The sequence below is a fragment of the Solanum lycopersicum genome, chromosome 1 (assembly GCF_036512215.1).
Source record: "Solanum lycopersicum chromosome 1, SLM_r2.1".
NCBI lineage: Eukaryota > Viridiplantae > Streptophyta > Magnoliopsida > Solanales > Solanaceae > Solanum > Solanum lycopersicum.
In genome coordinates, this window is record NC_090800.1 from 86,885,014 (window position 1) to 86,911,278 (window position 26,265).

The 26,265-nt window shown below is 32.6% G+C and overlaps 4 protein-coding genes across 7 annotated transcripts; 2 read left to right on the forward strand and 2 right to left on the reverse strand.

The window, feature by feature from the left end:
- The first annotated feature begins 54 nt into the window (after positions 1-54).
- LOC101250554 (pentatricopeptide repeat-containing protein At1g63330-like) lies at positions 55-6,594 on the forward strand. 4 transcript variants are annotated; one of them, XM_019211737.3, is made up of 4 exons: positions 55-5,138; positions 5,771-5,829; positions 5,921-6,006; positions 6,186-6,594. In XM_019211737.3, exon 1 carries the CDS (start codon positions 2,730-2,732, stop codon positions 4,938-4,940), a length of 2,211 nt encoding a protein of 736 aa, XP_019067282.1. In that variant the 5' UTR covers positions 55-2,729; the 3' UTR covers positions 4,941-5,138; positions 5,771-5,829; positions 5,921-6,006; positions 6,186-6,594. The 4 variants fall into 4 exon arrangements, with proteins under 4 accessions (XP_019067282.1, XP_010313890.1, XP_069145037.1 ...); XM_010315588.4 differs by having other exon boundaries at positions 5,771-6,006; XM_069288936.1 differs by having other exon boundaries at positions 5,661-6,594.
- A 1,544-nt stretch (positions 6,595-8,138) lies between these two features.
- Positions 8,139-9,873, forward strand: LOC101263762 (uncharacterized). Its single transcript, XM_004230309.4, has one exon. The coding sequence runs from the start codon at positions 8,523-8,525 to the stop codon at positions 9,576-9,578; it is 1,056 nt and encodes a 351-aa protein (XP_004230357.1). The 5' UTR covers positions 8,139-8,522; the 3' UTR covers positions 9,579-9,873.
- Positions 9,874-14,712: 4,839 nt separating this feature from the next.
- On the reverse strand, positions 14,713-17,006 carry TPS31 (sesquiterpene synthase). Its single transcript, NM_001252111.1, has 6 exons — positions 16,884-17,006; positions 16,509-16,779; positions 16,048-16,420; positions 15,758-15,976; positions 15,379-15,517; positions 14,713-15,255 (listed from the first exon to the last, which is right to left on the reverse strand). The coding sequence occupies exons 1-6, from the start codon at positions 17,004-17,006 to the stop codon at positions 14,713-14,715; spliced, it is 1,668 nt and encodes a 555-aa protein (NP_001239040.1).
- Positions 17,007-22,441: 5,435 nt separating this feature from the next.
- LOC101251134 (uncharacterized) lies at positions 22,442-23,500 on the reverse strand. Its single transcript, XM_004231259.1, has one exon. The coding sequence runs from the start codon at positions 23,498-23,500 to the stop codon at positions 22,442-22,444; it is 1,059 nt and encodes a 352-aa protein (XP_004231307.1).
- Between the last annotated feature and the right edge of the window lie 2,765 nt (positions 23,501-26,265).

The following is a 26,265-nucleotide window of genomic DNA, read 5'->3' on the forward strand; positions in this document are numbered from 1 at the left end:
GTATGTAGGAAAAGAGTTGATTTCATTCGACTATCCTCTCTTTTTGTTTGGGACTGCTCCATACTAAAACAGGAACAATTTAAGAACCTTGTCTGGGTTCAGAAGCAAAGAAAAAGGTCCCGGGCAGTATCGTTTTTTCCTTAACTCGTCGAACAGGATGTAAACTGAGAAGATAATCTGTCAGAGTTGAAGAATGGTTAGTGCAAATTTATAATGATGGTAGGGACTGATATACTATGTAATGAACTTGATATATATCATGTTCAAAGTAGCATGTGTATTGACGACTTAGGAAAAATAACTTCATCCATTGCTATCTTATCGTATATCTGAAATTGCCTTGTACTTTAAACGAAAAGGTGAACAAAGAAAGGTCTTCCAATCAATATAGAAATATTTATGTTCACATCTTTTGAATTTGCCTTAACCTTTTCATGCACATAGTAACAGATGAGGTAAAATGTCGATTGGGCTAACCAAGCTCGTAATGCCAAAGACGAAGATATAATAAACCTCTTTAAATGTGTTTGGATCATAAGTAATTAAACACCACTACTACAAATTCTTTTATTCAATGTATTTGGATAGCAAATACTGCAGAATCTTTTATAATTTTCAACCAAAAAATAAATAAAAAAATTTCGACCAACGGCGAGAAAACTTCTTTTCCAATTTTTCGAGGACAGCAATACAGGGTTAATCTATTTTTACAGCGTTATGATACCGGAAGGTTAATGGCTAATGCTCGATTAATTAAGAATCTATTTGCTTTTAAGACCATTAATTTAACAAAGTTAATGTTGGAAAATTATATGCACATCGAAAGCATATCAAAATCTTTAATACTTAAATGAATAATAAATAGCCAATATCGTTTATGCTAAAACAAATATCATGTTAGAACACATAAATATAATGAAATTTGGTTCAAGAATTACCTCTTGTATACCTTCAAGCGAATCTCCAAATTTTTACGCATCTTCAAGCGAATCTACAATATAGCTATAGTCTTCTACAATGATCTCATGTCACATCCGAACTCTCTCAATACTTAAGTGGGCAAGTATTGAATAGAAAACTAATCATCTTTTTTTTTGTAGGTTAGGAGAAAATCTATTTATACTGATTTCTTCCTAATCCAAAAAAGACTAGAAAACCTTGTTTTTCTAGAAAACTAGAAAAACCCATATTTTTTTTTTGTATAGAAATATGATTCTGAGTTCTAGTTAAATATGGACAATATAGGGACCATAAAATTAATTACCGAGGCTTCCTATTATGGAAATAATTCCAAATAATCAGTTTGAATTATTCTTACCATAATAAATTACAAATCATTCCACTAGAAATTCTTAATTTCACTCATCTATTAAGTAATTCCCTATTAAACACTTATGTAATTTCCCATGTTAAGATTTCAGATACTAATCAATAAATTAAATTACTGACGAATTTAACTTAAAGATTAATTTCCTTTAGAGCATTATTTAACTTATTTCATGTGTCGAATTTATAAATCCACTTGTAAGATTTGACACGATGAAAACTTATAAGTTTCTCAAAAAGGAATATCAATCAACCTCTATAACGAGACATGAATTCCATCAACTAACTTATTATTTCACCAATATATATTATTATCATCCAACTTACCAGGCATATTGACCCATCTCAGAATCTCACCTTTTAATAAATCAAAACGATAATTAATATATATACAAATCATAATATTTATATCAAGATTAAGAATATAAGTACATTTAATAGTTTAGAGAATATGTTTTTGTAAGTCAGTCTAAAACAACTATCTCTACTCGGTCCCGTTCAATACATACAAAATGTACTAGCACAAGAAGTTGGAATTATACCGTTCCCATAATTAGGACAAATTACATATAATCTTGCGCTACATTTGTACCCGATGACATGTCCAATTTTCATCTTAGATTGCGAACCAAAAGCTTTATACTTATAAGAACCGATGATTTAATCTTCTGTATATATGATAAAACTCTACACACTAAATCATCTACTATATAAGTAAATAAACATCATAAATGAATATATGATCTATTGAATTTTAATAAATATTTATTCTCTAATAAATATTATTTCTTAACACATGATTAATAGTAAATATCCCAACAGTTAAGACTTAGGTCTCTCGTGGTTTTCAAATTGACATTTTATGTTGAAGCTAAATTTGTCGATTTTATGGGTAATGCTTATTTGCTTTTTAAGGCCATTAATTTAAGAAAGTTAAGACTTAGATCCCTCCTCGTGATTTTCAAATATAGACTCTTATGCGTGATAATGTGCGTGCAAGAGACTATTAATGCTCTATAAAAAAAACATTTTCACGTATATAAGTCGATCATGAAACATTTAAAAACAACGAGGAACTAAGTCTTAATTTCCTTAAATTAATGGTTTTAAAGAGCAAATATCTCATCTGCGTAGTTTTTTATTTTTTTGACCTTCTCTAGTTTTCTTCCGTTGGGTCTGTTCTTCATTCAGGATTCACCATTCAAATTTCTTAGTTCCCATGATTCTGTTCCCAGGTTAGGATTCAGTTCTATACCTTTTAAGGTTGTCTCCTTCACTTCAACTTTGTTCGATTACTATATATATATATATATTTTTTTTTTTGTATTTACTGGACATTTTGTTAGCTTAATGTTTTTTTAAGTTGAAACATAAGTGGCCACTGGGAAGGGAGAGCAACTTCAATGGTGATAAAGCTCTCAACTTTAATTCTTCCCAAGAAAATTCCCAAATGGGTTTGTTCAAAACCCTATTTTTCTTCACTTTCTTGTGCTTGTAAAATTCAGAACAATCCAGAATCCAAACAAACCTCTACCAGTTCTTCTGACTTTGAAACCAAAATTCAATATTTAAAGAATAAGCTTCACCCAGAAACATTAGTAGGCGTTCTTCATTCCACAGCTGATTTGGATTCTTCATTGAAGTTATTCAAATGGGCTTCCCTTCAAAAAAGGTTTCATCACTCTGCTGATACTTATTTTCAAATTATCTTGAAGTTAGGTATGGCTGGGAAAGTAGAAGATATTGAAGGATTTTGTAATGAAATGGTAAAGGATAAATGCCCAAATTTTGAACAAGTTCTTTTGGATTTGCTAGATATATTTGTTAGAAATAGTAGGCTTAGTGAGGCTTTATGTGTTCTTTCTTGTATAAATTTGTGTTCCTTAAATCCCTCTATATCTGTATTTAATCAATTACTGGGCGCACTTGTCAAGGAAAAGAAGGAATTTAAGGATGTATTGTTCGTATATAAAGAGATTGTGAAAGCTGGAATTGCTCCCAATATTGATACACTTAATTCTCTGATAGAGGCTTTATTTGCTGCTGATCGCGCTGATGCTGCATTGGAGCAATACAAACGACTTCATAAGAAAGGTTGTAGTCCTAACGGTAGGACTTTTCAGATAATTATTGGTCAACTTGTTGAAAGGGGTAGAGTGGATGAGGCACTTGTAATTTTAGATGATATGTTTCGTATACAGTGTGAACCGGATTATTCTAGCTTTTATGCTCATATAATACCTTTATTTTGTGATATGAATAAATTAGATGTAGTGAGGAGGTTGTTTCCTGTGATGAGAGCGTCTAAAGTTCTTCCGGATTCATCCACTTATGGGGCAATGATAAAGTGTTTGTGTTGGAATCTTCTCGTGGATGATGCTGTAAAACTTGTAGATGAGATGGTGTATAATGATGTTAGGCCAGATGATGATGTGTTCATGAGTATAATAGATGGATTATGTGAATTGAATATGTTAAGTGAAGCTAAGGAGTTTTTGAATGACAAAGAAGTTGCAAGTGTATTGCCTTACAATGCGCTTCTTGAAGCTATTCTAAATGATGGCACCTTTAATATGGCAAGAGATCTGTTTGATGAAATGTTTGACAGAAACATCACAGATCATTGTTCTTGGAATATCATGATTCTGTTCTTGTGTGATAATAAGAGACTGAAAGATGCCTTGAAATATGTTGGTAGAATGATTGTTTCCTCCGTTAGTCTTGATTCATCTACATATTCTGCTCTCATCGTTGGCTACTGCAAATTAGGTGAATGTGAGAATGCTTTGGCATTGTTTCATCAGCTTAGGTCCAAATCTGGGTTATTAGATTTGGTATCATATGCTCAACTTATTGAGTGTCTTTGCCAGAAGGAAGAGATTCAGGAAGCCACCAAAGTGTTTTGGTTCATGTCAACAAAGAGACTTGCTCTTCAATCGACCTCGTTTGGCAAGATTATGGAGGGACTTTGTGCTAGTGGGTACACAGTTAGAGCAATCAAATTGCTACCAGTTGCATATTATTGTGGTACATTGTCTTCTCCTTCTGCTTACAACAGCATAATGCGAGGGCTATTCAGTTTAGGAAGAGCAAGTGATCTCTTTATGGTGCTCTCAAGAATGGTTGTGGATGGTTGTAAGATGGATGGGGAAACATATTGCATTCTTATTCAGAGCATGATTTCGCTTGGACATATAGAGAAGTTGGCTCTACTATTGGATATGATGCTTAGTCAGGGTCTATTACCGAATTCGGAAACACTTTCTAAACTTCTGGAGTATCTGGTGGAAAACAATCAGGTCCGCATGATATTTTCTTCAATAGATAAGCTTGTCTCAGAATTTGAAGTTGTTGATTCATCAATGTACAATATGCTGACAAATAGTCTTTTGAAAGAGGGATACAATGACAAGGCCTCTTTCTTGCTGGATTTAATGTTGGAAAAGGGCTGGGTTCCTGATGCTGATACTCATGCTTTATTAGTGGGTTCCAGTGTGGAAGATGAAACAGATGGTCAAAATTCTTCATGTGATAGATTTATCACACAGGATAATGTTGGCAATATACTTGCTGAGGGCCTTGGGAAATTTGATGGACATGACTACAGATTATAATACTATAATTGGGATCTTGATCCAGTAATCAATTTGGCAGATGCGTGCATAAAGATATATGCAGTCCGGTCTAAGAATATTATGACGTATAAGGGCTTATCTCGTGGTTATTGCTGATCGTCTCTGTTTTCCACATCATCCATTAGATACCTGCTTCAATTTTGAAGGGCTAATCAATTTCTCAAAGCATACCTAGAAGTAAGTTTTTTCTGTTATTTTATTTCTTGTAAGCCCTACACATACTTTTATGTTTTATTAACTCTATAGAGTAATCTGAAGATGACATTACCTTTCAAAGGGATTGTACTGTTTATCATACTTTAGGAAGTTGTCTTCTGATAGTTAAACTAGAAAAGGGAAACTTTATGAATTATGATAGTTCGGAGTTTATCAGAAGATACTCATTTTTTCATTTTAAAAATTCAATTACCAATATGTGATGACATTGCTACATAATCCTTTACAGGAGAAATGTTTCAAAATGTTAAACCACAAATTGATCTTTCACTTGCAGACATGAGAACTACTAACTACAGTTAGAACAGCAGGCTCCCTTCAATTTGCTCTACACCTTTGTTAGACGAAAACATCATAATAATTAAAAAATTAACAGCTACTTTTAAGCCTCTCAATAGCTAAATTGTCTAAATGTGATTTATCACTTCACTTTTGTAGCTTGATATAAGCAACTGTTTTTCTTGTTATGTTATGCTCAAGCAGTTTGGAGGTGGAAAAGATGTCTGCCACTGTGTCACATGTTGGATTTCTACATATAATTCTCACAAAGTTTTGCTGTAACTAATAGCTAAATATCAATATCCGTTATGCAGTGACAGTAAAAGCTGGTATAACATCAACTGTTTAGCATTCCTATCAGCAGCGCTGAACTGTAATATACCTTTCTTTTTCTCTTTTGGCTGAGATCAATTGTAGCATCTGCTCATATCAGTGCTGGTGAATAAGTTTTTTTCTGTTGGAAGGCACAATATATGCTCAGGAAAGTTCTAGCTCAGTTAGAAGGAATAAGAAGGAAGATCAGAACACTGCTTAGCTAGTCACTTGAGCTGTGAGTTCCGCTATTACTAGCTTTCTCGTTTTAGCTATTTCACCAACCACATCATGTATATAGGGAGCTCACATTCTGTATATCATACTCCAAACACAAATGAGTGAAGTACTGAGCCTTTTGTTGCTCATTTCGTTGACAGTTTGATGTAAATTTGTTGTTTTCCTTGTCAAAACAAGATAAATTCAGTTGGTTTGAAGGGTGGTATCTACAAGGATCATCTGGATCTCCTCAATGCCTTCTGTAGTGCACACAAGATGCTCACATAAAGGCAAAGGTCATTTATCTCTACTTGAAAGAACACTTGTTAAAGAAAAGTTTGCAGTCATTCAACTTTGCATAATTTGGATCTGAAATATTCTGGATTAGTATACCTTTTCTCAATGGAAAATTATGCGGATATGCAAATATATATTAGTCAATTAGTTAATATATTCATAGTTTAATTAAATTATCTTTCTACTATCTTACCATCATAGTTATGTGGCGCAAATTTAGAATTTGTATAATTCGGCTTTTAATTGTACAAATTTAGAATTTTTGTAATTTGCTTCCTAATTATATAAATCCATAATTTATATATGCTTACCATAACTTGTATATAATTGTTCTGTTGATATATTTGATTTGTATAAGTTCTGAAAATTTTCTAATATATTTGTATATACTAATTATACAATGTAAATACTCAGCAAATAAAATTATAATTATGAAACATAATTAGACAAATTCTAAATAGTTTATTAAATTTAGAGCCTGTTTGGCTCAAGTTAAAAGCTGGTTTTTGACTTATTTAGCTGTTTGGCAATACTCAAAATAACTTATTTTAAATTTAAAAATGCTTATTTTAAGCCAAAAGTTAAAAGCTGGGTAGCGGTGCTTTTTTTTTTTTAACTTATAAGTTGTTTTAAGTTGACCACATTTTTACCTTTTTGTCCTTAGTATTTTTATACAATTTCCAAATTACCCACATAATCCTAACATCTCTTTCTTCCATTTTTCTCTTTTAACACGTGGATGATAGACAATTACTATTACTAATGAATGAAAATAAAATAAATCTTAAATCTTTCAAGTGATCTATTCAAATTATATATTATTAAAATGTAAAATAAGTTGCACATATAACTTAAATAAAAATTTATATTCCTCTTATAAATAATTTGTGACAATAAAGAAATATGTGAATGATAGACAATTATTATTACCTATGGATGAAACTAAAATAAAATCTTAAATCGTTCTTTGATCTATTCAAATTATATATCTTTAAAATCCATAATAAGTTTATATTCCTCTTATAAATAATTTGTGATGAGAAAGAAATATGTGAATGATAGCAAAATATAATTATTTATGGCTGTAAAATATAAATTAATTAACTTTTATTATGTTAACACCTTTTAAGGGTATTTCAAACATTTTGATTTTAAAAGCTGTTTATCAGCACTTATTTGCCAAACACATCAACAACTTTTTTTTAACTTCAGCACTTTTATCCAAACGCATAACTGCTTATTTTAAAAGTAAGTTTCAGCATTTTCAAAAGTGCTTTTTTAAAACTGCTTTTATTAAGCTCATTCAAACGGGCCCTTAATTTTTTTGCTATATATAAAATTTCCTTTTTTTTCCCAACAGTTTTTCATCGTTAATCTTGCACATCATACGAGTAATTGAGGATACAAAAGACTAAGCTTGTTTGGATCGTCTTAAAAATAGTGTTTTCTTCGCTTAATAATAGTTGTCCACTATACAAAAAATAATTATTTAATAGTATTTATTTTTTTTAAAAAAAATAAGAGATGATTAACTTTTAATGAGTATTTTATCGTTGATATTAAATACTAATTCCTCCATTCATTATTAATTTGACTTTTGAGGCATTTTCTATTTTTAAAATTAAAGTTAATTATTCAAATTTTAAAATAATTTTTACAATGGTTTTTCAATTTTATCCTTTATTAATTAGTATTAAAATTACTAATTAATTAATTATTAGTTATTTCAATCATAAATTTGACAATAATTCATAAGGATAAAAATGAAAAATTAAGTTCAATTTATGTTTTAATATATTTTTCTTAAACAGTGTGAAACACCTTAAAAATTAATATGCAACGAAGTGAGTAATATTTATCATCTAGCACATTTTTAAAGCACTAAATTTAATAGAATCAAAAGATAATATAGTAATATTACCCTAATTTATTATTTAATAACTATTATTAAATAAAAGAAGAAGTATTATATTTACAAACACTTATCGATTTTAAATAAATTTGGCCAACTTTTAAGCCAATTCAAATATCCCCTTTAAATGGTGTCGTTTTGGTGGAGTTCTTTTCTCTCTCGTCTTGCTCAACAATCCCCAATATAGAAAACCCTAATTCAAGAACACAGAGATTCCTTTTTCACTCTCCTTGTGCAGAAAAAGAAAACCGGATTATCAGAATCTGTCTCACTTTATACATGAAGTTGCTCTTCCTTTTCCCCTGTTTCATGTTCCGATTTCAAAAATGACGAAACAAAACTTTCCCAACAGCTCCACCGTCGCCCCTCTCCCCGTCCCTACCACCTGCGGCAACTGTAACGTCGAGGAAAGATGGTTTCTCCACAACGTCCGCCACAGAGGATTATACCGTCGACTTTGCACCAACTGTGTCCTCAGACTCCACATTCAATCGTTTTGCCCCACTTGTTTGCTCGTTTATAACCCTACCCCTCCACCTAACGCGGCTTCAAACGGCCTTGTTTCTTGTTCCAAATGCTATTCGTATTCTCACAATTCTTGTGTGGGTGTCAACCCTCCTCACCCTTATCATTGCCCCCTTTGTGTTAACCCTAATACCCCTCTTTTTTCACTTAAGAAGGGAAGAGAGGTTGGTTTGGGTAATGAGGAGTCTAGGGTTATTGATATGAAGGCGGCTAAGGTTTTATTAGCGGCTGCCAAGATCGCTGCTGGGACTGTGACTAAAGCAGCTTTGGCTGCTAGGGTTGAGGCAGAGAGGAGGGCGAAGGAGGCGGCATTTACTAGGAAAAGAGCTAGAGAGGCTATAGACCATGTGGCTTATCTTACGGCTAGGGATAAGCTGAAGAAGAAGGATATATTGCAGTATCCTTCTAATGGCCCAGGATTGGGTTATGGCAATGGGAGTAACAGAGGTAGTAATCAATGCCTTAGTATGGTGGTTGCAGCTCTGCCATTGGAGGAGGAGAATGTCATGAATGCGGAGAGGTTGGATGGGTCTTCTGAGGTTTTAGTAGCTTTGAATTCTGTGGACTTGAAAGGGCAGAATCCGACCCTGGGGTTGCCAGGTGAGAATAATGGATCTGCCATGGATGTGGAGATGAATGGGGTAGCAATGGTGACCCCTTCACCTGCTTTTAGGGGAGGATTAATGCAGAATCATAACGGTGCTATTGGAGTTGAGCACGAGAAGTCTGGGGAATTGGTTCGTGAGAATGGCCAAAGGGAGATGATAAACCACGGAATGGTGGCTGAAAAGGATCAAGATCCGCGAATGGTGAATTCCAGTGCTAGGAAGGGGAATGGTAGTCTCCCTCAGCTATAATTGTAGCAGGAAAACTGGTAAGATTAAGGTGGGGTTGAAAATATGTTGATTTGTGCAATCAAGTTATGATTTTGCGATTACTTGTGGGGTAAGTGCCTTTTTCGCAGGTTACTTGGCTCGCAAAGGCTAGTGTCTGGGCATTTAATCTATTAGAATGTGAAGACTGGGATATGGTTGGTGTGGGTTGTTTTTATTAGACTAAGGATATTATTCCGTACAGCATTTTATTGTGTAGAGATGTTCTTTCTACTTTTAACTAATTAAAGGTCACTTCCATGCGGTAGTGCTTCCCTCAGGCTTGTTTTTTTAGTTTGGTGATCCCTTCCTTGCATGCTTTCTTACATTATCTACTGTCATTGATAAAATTGTTGTGCTATTGAGCTTGCTATTAATGTACTTGAATTGCAGCAAAGTTGCAAGGCGTAATATTTTCTGAAATGCTTTGCTTTAATTTGATTTTAACATCTGAATATGGAAGGAATGGATGCATTGCATGTTCTTTTGCATCTTTTTGGCATTCTTTTGAGTTGTTTCCTGGAGCAAACAAAAATAAAACTGTGTTCAAGATGAATTTTAGCCGGATGAAAACTTGTATTCTTGTTTAATTCATATAAACTATTTTTTGCCTGTGCCAATCTGAAGAAATCTATATCTCAAAAGCTTAAAGAAGGATTGTGGAAAGAAGATATATAGTTGAAAGGGTGGGCATCATTATCTGCGGGATGATTATGCCTTTCCATGTACTTGTGAAGTTACCTCGAAACTAAATATTCAGCTCAGGTTGTTACTGGGTGATTCAGCCATTTTCTTTTATTTTGTCCTAGCAGAGTATGGTCAAGTAAGATGGTTCCTTTTGTTTATCGCATTGAACCTAAAGAGATTTTAGAATTTTGGCAGGTTGTAGAGTTCCTTTGGATTTGAATCCCTGGAGTTTTTTTTAACTTCTCCTGAAGGAGGAGAGAGCACCATGAATCTTAGTAGTTTCAGAGTAGGCAGATTGTATGTATATAGGAGGTTCCACTTTCCATTTTAGTTCTAATGTTTAATCATCTCCCTATTGCACCTTTTTTTAAATTCAATAAATCTCTTTTCTTGTATGACGTTTCTATAAGAGCATTGACACCCAATCTCTCCGTCTCCTAGTCTTAATAATGGAGAACAGTTAAGAATGACACCTCATATTCTCATCGGCTACATGCATCCTCCATCAATTTATGTATCAACTAACTCTTCTAGGTTTCCCTCTCACCAATGCTTAGGCATTTAGGATGATATAACCTTTGTTTTGCTGCTGCTGGTATCCAGATCCCTGATTTCTCATGGTATTCGTCTCAATTTCACTGATCGCTAGTTCACATCCTTTTAGTTGACAACAAGGATTGGGTATTCATGATTAGTTCTTTGTTATATAAGAGGGTATTAGATTCAGTTGAAGTGGATCCAGATCCACTAGATCATGCTGTCAATTCTGGGAGAGCTTTTCTCTATGTAATGCACGCACCATATATGCACTAAATACTTCATTCTATTTCACCTCATCTCCTACATTTTACAAGTTTTTGTTGCCTTGGTCGTTCTCTCAGCAATAAGAGGTTGAATGAGCCTATGGAGGGGCTATTCTTTTGTAGAAAAATTACGTAGTATAACAGATACATGCTATCTATTTACTATAACATAGATTATTATTATTAGCAGCTACACTATCCATTTAATAGTTTTATTTCAATTTAAGGGTGTATTTTCAAACATTGTATCTATTAGTTATTGTCCCTTTCCTCGTCTCTCTTCAACTTTGCATGTAACCCCCAAACTAATTTAATCAAATCATAAATTTTTATGTTAATAATAATTATTAGGTTAAGAAAATATTTGTTAAAGAAAATAAAATAAGAGAGTTAAACATAATATTATAAACTTAAATGAAAATAAGTATTACAAAACTAACTTGAAGGGGTGGATTGTGTAATTATTTCTTTTGGTTTTTTTAGTTATAATGATTTCCTAGAAGAATAGTTCAAGTTGAGTGATTTTATAAAAGAAAATTCAAGTTGAGTAACTTTATTGATACAAAATAAAATTGAGTGATTTTTTGAAAAAATTTCAAATACTTAGTGATTTTTAAAGATATTTACTCCTTTAAAAGTGGTGCAAAGAGTTAGCTGAAACAAAAAGTAATTATGCCCCAAAAAGTGAGAAAGTAAAAGCAAGTCGAACAAAGAAATATAATGCACATAGAATAAAAACAAAAATCATCATTTTATTGAGTTTGAATAAGTTTTGTCCACGGGATGACGCAGTTGATTTAGAGAATCGTCATTCACATGATAACTTGGATCAATTTTCCCTCAATGCATTCTGAACCGAGTATTTCATATAAAACTTATCTAGTATGACTTATATCTTATGTATATATAGTTTACATACTCTACATAGTGACGTATTTACCCTGCACAAAAAAAATGTGTTGGAAAAGAACAACCTGAAATATATTATTAATAGAACTTATTTTCTCTACATTTCAATTTCTGAATTAAAAAGAAAAAAAAAACAAACAAACAAAAGAATTCAAATTTCATCGGATCAAAGAAGACAAAGCTACATCGTCAGAGGATATACAAACCATAAGATATATTGCAATTATATCACAATTCAAATTGATATGGTCAAAAAAAAGAAATAAAAACGCATGATTTTCGTTGAGGAAGCTCAAGAAAATGTACGAGCTATTGCTTGCCAAATATGTATCCATATAATTGATGACATACCCAATATCTTCCAAAAAGTTTGATATGTGATGTGGCTATTTTTAACCGATAAAAAAATGCTTGAATTTATCGATCGCTTCTTAAAATTAATATAAGATATTATTTAAATATTTTAATTATATTTTGTTCATGTTTACACTTTTTATTAACATAGCATAGTGTGTGTGATACACACTAGCTGTGTGTGTGAGAGCCTTATTTCACTAATTTCTTTAAATATTGAGTAATTTTTTTTCTTATACACCACTTTCTAGCTATCATTTTCCAAATTTAAAACTTTTTTTTTATGAGAAAATAGAACTAATGATGCCTAAAATACAAAAGTAAATTTCTAACCACGAGATTTACAAGAAGTTTAAATTAAAAAGCAACAAAATACACTTCTTTTTTATGTATTTGAATGTCCTTTAAATTAAAGCGCAACGAAATACACTTGTTTTTTATGTATTTGAATTCCCTGCATATACGAGAATTGCACAAAAAATATTCTTCCATTATTAATGATAAGTGATTTTTAGAAATAATAAAGAAAAAATGTGCTTTTTAATTAAAATTTTCAAAGTAAATTAAACTTTTTTGAAAATATTTCTTGAAATGACGATATGGGTGGGAAAGAGGTTAAGATTGGGCTGGATGGTGGAGGAGGGGGTGGGTGGGGGTGGAGAGGACGATCTGATGGGGTGGGTGGGAGGTGGTGGAGAGGACGATCTGATGGGGTGGGTGGGTGGGTGGTGGTGGAGAGGACGATCTGATGGGGTGGGTGGGTGAGGGTGGAGAGGACGATCTGATGGGGTGGAGAAGACGACTGGACACAGGTGAATTGGTGATGAAAATGTTTTAAGAAAAAACTATTATTTGATTTTAAAATGCAACTTTGTCATCAAATAGTCACCAATTTTTTTCTATTCAAAAGTCATTATTTGAGAGTTATTTATTTATTTAGAAGTAGTTTCATAATGGAGATTATGGTGATTTTAATTTACTTTCAATCAGAAATTGGTACTCTGTTTTTTTTTTTCCATTACTATTTGATAGGAGCAATTCATTTCCTTGTGATAGAATTGCATTGCAACTGCTAAAAGCCTATTCTTTCACACTATTTTAGGGATTGTCTTAGGTAAAAGAAAGTTGGTACGTACGAACAAAGAAATGTAAATCAACCCTATTACATCTAAATTACTCAAAAGTGAATTTATTTCAACTTTGATGCATATATAATCAATCAGTCACATGATGAAAAAGTATTTCACACTCACGTTACATTATCATAATTGTACTGTCACATCAATAATTACGTCAGATTTTACAAAAAAAATCCATGTCGCTCAATTTCTTCTTTTTTATAAGCCATTAAATTACTACCATTGTTGCTATTATCATCAAATTCACCGCCAGAATCTTCTCACAATCATTGCCAACATAAAAAATCGATAACAAACATCATAAATTTAACTAATAACCATTAAAACCATATCACTATCATTGAAATTCATCTCAATCATAATCATAAATTTACCATCCACATCAAAACACGAGTTTCATTGAAATTAAAAGTCATACCACCACTAATCTTTCACCCATTACCAAACCCATCACAAAAAATTATCACAATATACAAGTTTTAAATTAAGCTCAAAGAGGAGAATTGTGAAAAGTTGCAATATTTTAATTGTAAAGATTTTAGTGGCACAATTGAAAAATTAGTGTTTGATTTACTATTACTGATTTTGAAATAAATCCAGAGAGAATTTTTATAAGAGAGAAGAAGGATCTATTTCACAGATTAAAAAATAAAATTTTGTGCATAAACCCAAAAACTTTTTACACAAAAAAAAGCAGATCTGATTTTTTTTTCAAATTTCAAATGCTCACAATCAACAAAATGATAAAAATAAATTGAATAATCCGTTCTTGACTTGACGAATTTGATATAAAAATAGTGTTTGTGATAAGAAAAAAATGGAGGAAGAAGAAAGGTCGGGTAATGTGAAGGAGAAGGGTGGAGGTGGGAAAAAATTTGTCATTTTTTTTTTACTCAAACATGCATTTTTTATCTTTTACTTAACTTTATTTCCATGTCAGCTTCAAGGGGTGGTATTAAATTCACTTTTGAATAGTATAAGTGTGTAATAGATCATCAATAGTTTAAGCGTGTAACTGACTTTTCGGTACAATTCCAGAGTGAATATGTCTTTTCCCTCCGATTAAATGTCAACGATGATACAAAAATATTCAAGAAAGAGGTAACTTCACTGCACGATAACATGTATCGTCAGCATTTCCTATCCTAGCTAGCTACAGAGTTACCAACAAATGTAGATCAAATACTTATTTGAGGGGCCGGGAACCAACAATTGATGATTTTAAGTTTAAATTTCAATAGAGTCCACTAACAACGCAATAATATGAGGTTTTAGTACTTTTTCAGGATGAGTGTATCCATCTTGATTGTGCTTATAAGTGACATCAATAATGCGAGCAAGATTGAGAATACGAGTCAGAATCTTTGCAGAGACAGGAGTTGGTCGAAGGATTCCTTCATTTACATCCTTCCATGCTGTCTCAGCCATTTCTTGAAATTTGTCCATTGCTACTTGTGTTGAAACGCCATAATCCCTCATATAACATTCAATTCCAGTTGCAATCTGACCTCTACCCTTCTCAACCTCATAGGTGGCTATGTCATCAATGACTCGACATAATGTCACATTGGCTTCAAGGATTTTAGGGTTCTTGGCCAACCATTCAAAATCTTTCTTGGTAGCAGACTTCATGCCCAAGTAGGATGTAGTGGTAAGCAAGTAATAAGTGCTGGTAGCTAATGCATTGCTAAGATATTCAGAAACTGGTGGCATATATCCTTCAATGAACCATTTCGCTTCCACGAAATAGTTTCTCACAATTTCTTTCATCTGTCAATAACAAGCAAAGACATTAAACCATCAGTACATATTTCAATACGAGGAGAAGAAGCTACTTAATAGGTTGAAAAACTGATTAATTTTGAGTTAACTAGTATAAGTCACGATTCATACTCTTTCTTTTGCGTATTGAACAACATCAGATCTGCCATCATTTGACAGCTCTGTTTCATAGTCGTTGTAGAGATCTAAAAGTGCTTTGTAACTAATTTTCATGTACTCCGGAAGCCGATCAATTTGGCTGACATCCCACCTAATAAATTAAAAAGGAAATGAATTTGATAAGTTTATCAATTCAGCATAACATACATCATAGGAAGAAAGGAGAAATGTCTGGCGTATCATGATATGACCTCTCGACTTGTCTCCAATAACAAATTGTAGTCATAACTTCAAAATTGCACAAAAATATGTTGTTTTTATGTGATTTTTCCCCCTACTTTATGCAATCAGCCAATTAAAAATCTTAAATTGTTCCACAAGTAGTTCGTACCTCTGTATGGCATCAGTGTAGACCTCCAGTTCTTTTACGATTCCATAAGCATCAAATGTGTCATCTACTATCGAAATCATTGCTATAGTCTTAGCAAGCATGACACGAGCCTGAGAGTATTGAGGTTCAGCATACACTCCCATCGTCCAAAAGTAACACTCCACTGCTCTATCCCTAGCATATGGAAGCGTTGTCACAAAATCCAAATCTTTCCACCACCTACAAAATAATTAGAATTAATTTGACAAATAACTTTCAAATAACAATTTTTTTTTTTTGATGTTAATTACCTTGATACTTCACTGAGTTCTTGTTTGTGCAACATCTGAAGTAAGTTGAAATCCAGTTTTGCAAATCGAAGAAACACGTCATTCTTAAGTTCCTCCTCTTCGTAGATAGAGATGAAGTATCGTGTCTCGACTCTTGGAATGCTCTTATGGAGAGATTGCTCAAGGGCATGAGTCACTTGCTTACTCAGAGGTGACTTCAAATGTGGAGCTGCAGATTCAAGATGAGCAGTAGAGAAAGCAAGTGCCTCTTCTAAAGTATCTTCTCCATGAGTCCTTACATGTGAGGCTTCATATAAGTTCAATATTCCCCTGATGTCGTCGCAAAGTGATTCCTTGAACTTACCATTCGCATCTTGGAATCTGCTGAAAATTTCTGGTTCAAATCGAAGACAAAAAATTAGTCCTAGTGAGAAAACAGAATAAAAAAATAAGATTAATTAGAGCTTTGCTAGATATATTACTTGGAGAGATATAGTAGCCATGTTGCCTTAGGATTCGAAATTGAAGGGATAGAGTGCATAAATCATTGTATTCGTGAGCCTCAAAGTTAGGATCAATGTTAAAAATGTGGTTCAACATGTCGTCTATTTGTTTTTCAAAGTGATAGGCAATTCCAAGGCGTTCAACAATATCAATGAGATTCAACTTTTCAGCCAATGTTTTTCCTGACATTAACATACTCCTTGTTTGTTCCTTCAAAGTTTCAATCTCTTCAACATACTTTTCAGCAACCTGCAAATATAATATTTTTTTTTTTTACAAAAAATGAAAGTGAATGTTGAATGTCAGAAATGAATCTCCTTAACAAGACATGTACGAAATAGATGGATAGATACCTGATTATCAAGGGAAAATGAATGGAAACGATCACCCCAAAGACTTGGAGAGAAGTCAGCAACAGGGCGAACAATCTCCTCCTCTTCTTGGCACTTACTCATCAATGCAGCAGCTGGGGCCATTTCTAGTAAATTTAAGCTTATTGAAAAACAGAGAATTTCCTTCTCTTTCGTTTGTTAAGTTTCTTTCTAATAGAGAATCGAACAAATGATGATGGAATTGTAAGAGAAGGAAATGAGTATTTATAGTGAATGAATTGTGAGAGCCATCTTTCACAATTGGAATTCTTTATATTATAATACTATACTGTACAAGGCGGTTGCCTCACTTGACTATATACTGCTCTACATACATATATAAAAAAGCTAATCCCATTGGTACATCTGACATTAATTTTCACTTTTGTTCATTTTAAACATATTCTGCTATGTCATTTTGACACTTTTTTGCCAATCAGCTAAAATTATAAAGTATGTGTAATACACTTGCGGATGATATGATATGATGAATAATTAAAAGCTGACATGTGATATTTGAATATAAAAATTATAATTTTAAAATAAATTATTAAAAAAACTAATTTTTCAGCAAAAATAAATAAATAAAATAACTTATTTTCTATCATCCCACCCTCATGTTCCTTTTGCCTCCCCAACTCTACAATCATTTTCTTGATTCTTCTTTCCATATTTTTTTTTTAAAAATTATTAGATTTTAGGTGTTTTTTTAATTGATTTTGAAAATTATATACGACATTTTTCTAATTCTTTTTGAGAAAAATGTGTTTCTTGTTCTAAAAAATCTTTTCAAAATTGTGTGATAATTTTTAAAAATTTTATTCTTATAAACGTTTTTAAAATTAGTGATAATTTTTTTTTTATTTTTTCATATTTTGTAAAAAAATTATCATGTATTTTCATGGGATCATGGAAAAAGTTGGAATGGGCTTAAAAAGTGAAGAAGAAGGAGGAAAATAAATCTAAAAACAAAAATCCTCAAGCGTTCAAATGGGTGCAACACACACAATATGTCAAATCAATAAAAAGTGTCAAAATGACACAGCGAAACTCAATATGAGGTGTCTAAAATGAACAAAATCTAATTAAAATGTCTAAATAAAAATTTATGCCAATTTTAAAAAGCTACCGATAGAATCAACCTATAAAAAAAAACTAAATTTTCATCTATGATTTTTTTGAGTACAAGTGTTTGATAATTGGTCACCTTTTACAATTTGTGGCTACATAACTGGGTCTATAGATATTTTAATTGACCTTAATAAAATGAAAACGTTTTTTTTTTCTTTAATTTTTTATGGATTATACCTGTAATATACTTGCAGCATACAACTTCTATTTATCACCATATGTATATGTGTATCTAAGTTCTTGTGAACAACATCTCTTATCTTCAACAGTAAACCTCCTAAATTGATATTGATTCATTAATAATCTTTTTTAGATAATATTTCTATTTCCGTTTTGATTTGAGTAAAAAAAAAATATGACAACTAAATAAAATATAATTTTTTTATTCCATTGTTATTTATTTACCCCATTACTATTTATTTTTATCCACCACACAAACGACACCTAAATCTACAACTGAACAGGGAACAACTCCACGTTTTCCAAACACCTCCTTGACTATTTATTTTACCCACCATCTTTACTCGACTATATATATTACTAAATTACTAGGGATGAAAGCCTAGTGTAGATTATTATGTATTTAATGGATCCACTACCTGAAGGTACAACTTATTTTGTGCAAATGTAAAAATTATTTAGATACAATTGTGAATAAAATTAATGAAAAAGTTATGTTCAATATTATTACTTAAAAAAAGGAAAAACCTCAAATCACAAATTATAATATACTCAACGACTTTGTATTTTTAAATTAAAATGAGTAATAATAATATCTCAGAGACGGCGCATTCCAATCTTGTATCTCAACTTCTCAAATGTTGATGTTGGCAATGCCTTAGTGAATAAATCAGCAAGATTATCACTTGAACGAATTTGTTGAACTTCTATCTCACCATTTTGTTGAAGATCATGCGTGAAAAAGAACTTTGGTGAGATATGCTTTGTCCGGTCTCCTTTGATGTATCCTCCTTTCAATTGAGCTATACATGCAACATTATCTTCGTACATTGTGGTTGGTATATTCTTTTTCAAAGAAAAACCACACATTTTCTGAATATGATGGGTCATTGATCTCAACCAGACGCACTCTCGACTTGCTTCATGGATGACTATTATTTCTGCATGATTTGAAGAAGTGGCTACCAATGTTTGCTTCATTGATCGCCAAGATATTGCTGTGTCTCCACATGTAAACAAATAGCCTGTTTGTGATCGAGCTTTATGCGGATCTGATAAATACCCTGCATCTGCGTAACCAATCAGTTCTGATTTGGATTCACTGGAATAGAATAAACCCATGTCCATGGTCCCTCGAAGATATCGAAGTATGTGTTTAACACCATTCCAATGTCTTTTTGTTGGGGAGGAACTGAATCTTGCCAGTAGACTTACTGCAAAACAGATATCTGGTCGAGTATTGTTAGCAAGGTACATTAGTGCCCCGATCGCACTAAGATAAGGAGTTTCATCACCAAGAAGCTCTTCATCATTCTCTTGAGGTCGAAATGGATCTGTATTGATGTCAAGAGATCTTACCACCATTGGAGTACTCAATGGATGTGAGTTAACCATGTAAAAACGCTTTAGTATCTTTTCTGTGTACGTTGATTGATGAACAAGTATTCCATTTGACAAATTCTCAATCTGTAGACCAAGACAAAATTTTGTCTTGCCGAGATCTTTCATTTCAAATTCTCTTTTCAGACACTCAACAGCTTCTAAAAGCTCTTTACGAGTTCCAATGATGTTCAAATCATCAACATACACAACTATTATTACAAATTCAGACCCCAACCGTTTAATGAAAATGCAGGGACAAATCGGGTCATTTTTGTACCCTTTCTTTAACAAATATTCACTCAAACGATTGTACCACATCCTTCCTGATTGTTTCAGTCCATACAGAGATTTCTGAAACTTTATTGAACAAGTTTCTCTTGAATCTTTGTATGTTTCAGGCACTTTAAATGCTTCAGAAATTTTCATGAAAATGTTGTGGTCCAATGAGCCGTATAGATAGGCTGTGACAACGTCCATTAGACGCATTTCAAGTTTTTCATGAACTGCCAGATTTATGAGATATCTAAAGGTGATTGCATCTACCACTGGAGAATATGTCTCCATATAATCAATGCCAGGTCTTTGAGAAAAACCTTGAGCAACGAGTCGGGCCTTATATCTCATGACTTCACCTTTCTCATTTCTTTTTCGTACAAAAACCCATTTGTACTCCACTGGCTTGATACCTTCAGGTGTTCGGATTATTGGTCCAAAAACTTCACGTTTTTCTAGTGAAGCCAATTCAGCTTGAATTGCATCCTTCCATTTTGGCCAATCATTTCTCTGTCTACATTCGTGAACAGATTTTGGCTCAATATCTTCATCTTGTTGCATTATTTCAATAGCAACATTATAGGCAAATATGTTGTCAATCACAACATTATTTCGGTTCCACAACTTTCTCGTCGAGACATAATTCATTGAAATTTCATTATTTTCAGAAGTTCGAACCTCCTCCTCATCATGTGTTATGACTTGGGTCTCATCTTGAGAAATTTCTTTCAACCCATGATCATCTTGATCATTTATTCCTTTTCTCTTTCGAGGATTTTTATCCTTGGAACCAATTGGTCTACCACGCTTCAAATGTGGTCTAGACTCATTTGCCTTAACAATTTGTCCCGTCGGGATATCAACTCGAACTGGAGCATTAACAGCTGGAATATGCGATTTAGTAATCCTTGGAAGATTCGTAAATGCATCTGGTAGCTGATTTGCAACGTTCTGCAAATAAATTATTCTTTGAACTTCTTGCTCACATTGGTTTGTTCGAGGATCCAGATGAGATAGAGATGATGAATTCCAATCTATCTCTTTTCCCAATGACTTATGTTCTTCCCCTAATGTTGGGTATACTGATTCATCAAAATGACAATCAGCAAATCTTGCCTTAAATAAATCTCCAGTCATAGGCTCCAAATATTTTATGATTGAAGGAGATTCATACCCAACATATATCCCCAACCTTCTTTGCGGCCCCATCTTTGTGCGTTGTGGTGGAGCAATTGGGACATACACCGCACATCCAAAAACTCTAAGATGGGAAATGTTTGGCTCTTGACCAAAAGTCAATTGTAATGGGGAGAATTCATGATAATTGGTTGGCCTTATGCGCACAAGTGTTGCTGCATGCAAAATAGCATGCCCCCACATAGACACAGATAACTTTGTTCTCATTAGTAATGGTCTAGCTATCAATTGCAGACGTTTAATCAATGATTCTGCTAGACCGTTTTGAGTGTGAACATGCGCAACTGGATGTTCAACAGTTATACCAGTAGACATACAATAATCATTAAATGCCTGAGATGTAAACTCACCAGCATTATCTAGAAGGATTGTCTTTATTGTATAGTCTGGAAATTGTGCTTTCAATCTTATTATTTGAGCCAGCAATCTCGCAAAAGCCATATTGCGAGTTGATAATAAACACACATGTGACCATCTTGTAGAAGCATCTATCAAGACCATATAATATTTAAAGGGTCCACATGCAGGTTGAATTGGTCCACATATATCACCCTGTATACGTTCCAGAAACGCAGGGGATTCAATTCCAACCTTAACTGTTGATGGTTTAATGATCAACTTTCCTTGAGAACAAGCAGTACAAGAGAATTCCTTTGATTGAAGGATATTTGGGCTCTTTAAGGTGTGTCCATGTGAATTCTCAATGATTTTGCGCATCATATTAAATCCAGGATGGCCCAACCGGTCATGCCAAATGATAAAATCATTAAAATTAGTAAACCTTTTGTTTACTACGGCATGTGATTCAACTGTTCTTATACTTGTATAGTACAACCCAGAAGAAAATGCAGGTAATTTTTCATGCACAATTTTCTTCTCAACATTAATTGTAGTAATGTAAAGGTATTCAACCTTTCCTTCATTAGCCGTCTCAACATGATAGCCACTTTGGCGAATAACTTTGAAACTTAATAAGTTTCTTTGAGACTTACTACAATATAATGCATTATCAATGCTTAATATTGTCCCTCCAGGTAGTAATAAGGTCGCTCTTCCAGAGCCCTCAATTAATTTTGTACTACCTGATATTGTGTTGACATATGCCATTTTCATAAACAAATTAGAAAAGTATTTCTTTTCTTTTAATATTGTATGCGTTGTAGCACTATCAAGAAGGCATACATCTCCATTACTCATCTTGAATCCAACTGACAACTGGGGATTTCTATTAATTTTCATTAAAATAAAATACATCAAAAGAAGGAAGAAACAAAATTAACAACGGAAATTTAAATACTTCAACATAAATAACATGATAATTAAAAATATATAAGTAAAATATTAACAGACTTCATTCCCCAGCTAAAAGATCAAAATCAGTTTCGATCTCCAAAGAAGTCATCAACTTCCATATGAGTAATGTCACCAAGGCCATCAAAAACATCATCCTTTAAATCCAAATTTGCTTCAACATCCTTATCATATTTCTGAGATGTTCCCGGCTTATCATCATCTTTAAGAGTCATATGTGACTCAGCTCGAGCATTGGAAGAGGAAACACCACTTTTATTTCCTTTATTTTTAAAGGAATTTTGATAGAGCCTTACAAAATGTTCATGTGTGCGACATTCATTCTTCCAATGGCCTTTCATGCCACAACGACGACAATTACTTTTTGAGGGGTTATTTTGAGAACTCATGTTGTTCTCCCTTTTATTATGACCACCACCTTGACGATTAGTGTATCGTCTTTTATCTTTGCCACGTCCCCGTGCATTATTATATCCCCGATGATCATCTCCTTTTACTTTAGATTGATCACGTGCTTCCACCACATTTGCCTCCGGTAATGGAGCAGCTCCAGTGGGACGAGCTTCATGATTTTTCATTAAAAGAGCATTATGTTGCTCAGCCACCAACAGACATGAGATTAGTTCAGAATATTTCTGAAAACCCTTTTCACGATATTGCTGCTGCAATATCACATTTGAGGCATGGAAAGTAGTAAGTGTCTTTTCCAACATGTCCTCATCTTTTATAGTCTCCCCACATAATTTCAACTGGGAGTTTATCCTGAATACAGCAGAGTTGTATTCAATCACGGTCTTAAAATCATGAAATCGTAAATGCATCCACTCATAACGAGCTCTTGGCAACACTGTTGCCTTTAGGTGGTCATATCTCCCCTTTAAATCAGTCCACAATTCAAGTGGATCTTTCACCGTCAGATATTCAATCTTCAGGCCCTCATCAAGATGATGACGAAGGAAAATCATAGCTTTCGCCTTATCTTGACTCGATGCTTCATTTCCCTGAGTAATAGTGGCATCAAGACCTTTAGCAGCCAAGTGAATCTCAGCATCGAGTACCCATGAAAGATAATTCTTTCCAGAAATATCTAATGCCACAAACTCAAGTTTGGATAAATTCGACATAATGAAATTATGAGAGAATATGTGAATCAAATAAAAATATTTATATAATACCTTTGCAAGTAGCAACTTCGTGCTGATAACGTGTTGTAAAGAAAACTCAGAATATAAAAAGAAAAAGACAAGAAGTATAAGATAGAGGAGATAATTTTCTTATTCAAGTATGTATTACAAAAGGTGAATGATATCTCTATTTATAGAGTTGAGATATCACCCCAAAGGCCCCATGATAAATGTCCAATTAGTAGGTACAAAGTTATCCAAATGATTCTTATCACCTTGGGAACATGTATACATGAATACAATTAACTCTTGAGTAAATCTAAAGGACAATCCACACAATTCAATGGATTTATAACATTAATTATATAGTTTTACGTGATATTTTTTTATATATATATACATACATTTTATGTCGAAATTAATGAGTGTTCAAACACCTATTAAGCTTTATATGAGTTTAACTTAATATTTAATAAAAAAATATAATACGTAAATATGCTTTTTAATTTAACCTAATCTTAAAATGCAATTAAGAATCATTGTAGAGAGATAAACTTAACCTGATAATTCTTTCATTCACATTTTCCCACGCTTTTTTAATCATTTTTTGAATTCTTTTTATTACTCTCTATTGATGTACTTTAGTCTTTTATATAGCACTCTACTCATGTTGTAATTTGGCCTCTACTCTAATTTTTTTTTAACCTAAACCAACAACAATAATGTGGAATGATACTATTTTTTGACTCACATAATAGCATGGTGCTAGAAGAGTCACTTGAAAGAGTATACTGAAGACTGGAGAGTATTACAAGTATAATTCTAAAGCATTTCGAAGACTCAAATATAATTGATCAAGAAGGTGATAAGAACCTTCCTCAACAACATAGAGTTTGAGTAGCCTCTATATGTGACTATGAAAATAACCAAATTTCTTTTTTCAAGTTCTTGTAAAATATATATACTTATTTAGGAATTAGGATTATTGCGACCATCACTTGTGGGTGCCTTACTTGACTAAATATTTGATTGAACATTAATTTTTGGTCAGTGGATATACATGCCACTCAATTTTAAATAAATTAGTGATCCCTTACGATTAAAAAAATTGTATTTGTGTGTGTAATGTCAATTTTGGTTCAAAATGTCTAATATAATAAGTATTAATTCCAACAGTATTAGAATTTTATTTCTAATATCACTCTTAGCACTGAAAGATTAAAATTCTAACCAAGAATTTGGACTTTAAATAGTACCTATGAATTTTACTTGCCGTTTGAATTTTATGTACATGCTTAGAATAATTAGGTCCTCGTGTAGTCAACTTTAGGAAAACTACAATGTTACGTTCTAGCAAGATCTAATTCGACTCCTCTAGATTTTATATTTTATTTTTTCAAAAAAACTAAATACTCATTCAATTCAATTTGTTTGGAATTATGTCTTAATTATTATTACGTTTCAAAAATAATGTTACATTTAAATAATTAAAATCAATTAATTTTAAATTTCTCATCATCAGTAAGAATTTTTAGTAATAAAATGAAGGAAAGCATGTTTGGAGAAAGTTATGCGTAGAATATTGCATATCATCTCTTCCATTGAATTAGTTACAGCTGGATTTGCATAAAATCAACATTTAGTAAAATACGATGGCATAGATGATTCAACTTTGAACAGGAAAAATAAGCGTGCAAATAATATATGTTTCTTCTATCATTCAGATAAGCCATCAATATTGAACTTTGGAAATATATATAATTCAATAAGTTACTTTATTGGAACGGCTATGCTTGTAGTATTGACGATGGATTCAGAATTTTTGATAAAGGGATTTGAAAAAAAATATAATACCTAAAATTTGAATTTGAAATTTATGTTGAAACTTTTAAGGGAAAATTACACGGTTAAATAAACTTATACTATTTAATAACTCATCATAGCTATGATATGCTATAATTGCTACTCACAACTAACATTGTGATTAATTATATGGTGGACTTCGAGTTATATAATTAACAATGTTTTTATCATTAGTTACATTTGTATAATTTGCAACTAACAATTTTTAATTTGAATTGTATTTTTATACGACGATCTGTATTTGTATATGACGATGATTTTCTTTGGCTTTCAGTTTTGTCACTATATATCTTCAATCTTTTTGTGTATAACATTTTTAAAGTTTATATAAACGTGCAATTTTTGAATTTTGCATAATACATTTATATAATGTAATTTGTATAACATATTCAGTATAACTACTTAAAGTTCATATGCTTATGTTTGTATCAATTCGTTATTTTGAGTTTTATCATCTTTATATAATTTCAGACTTTATATTACTGAATTATACAAAATACATGAATCATACAAATATATCCACGGATTATATAAATGAGATGCGAATTATACACATTATTGCCCTCTCTCGCTCATCTCTCTCCCACTCTCTGCCCTCTCTTGCTCGCCTCTCTCTCCTCTATATCCCAATCTCACTCGTGTCTCTCCTCCCTCTCCCAATCTCGTTTGCCACATATACAAATACATCTGTATAATATACAATTAATTATTTAACCGATATACATATAGAATTGGCCTCTCTCTCACTCTCTATTGTCTCTCGCTCGCCTCTCTCCTCCATCACTTAATATCGCTCGCCTCTCTCCTCTGTGTCACAATCTTTCTCTCCCCCTCCTATAACATGTACCTATAAATCGTAATTAGTAAGCTATAAATATGGAGCTTAATTAGGCTATTTTTGA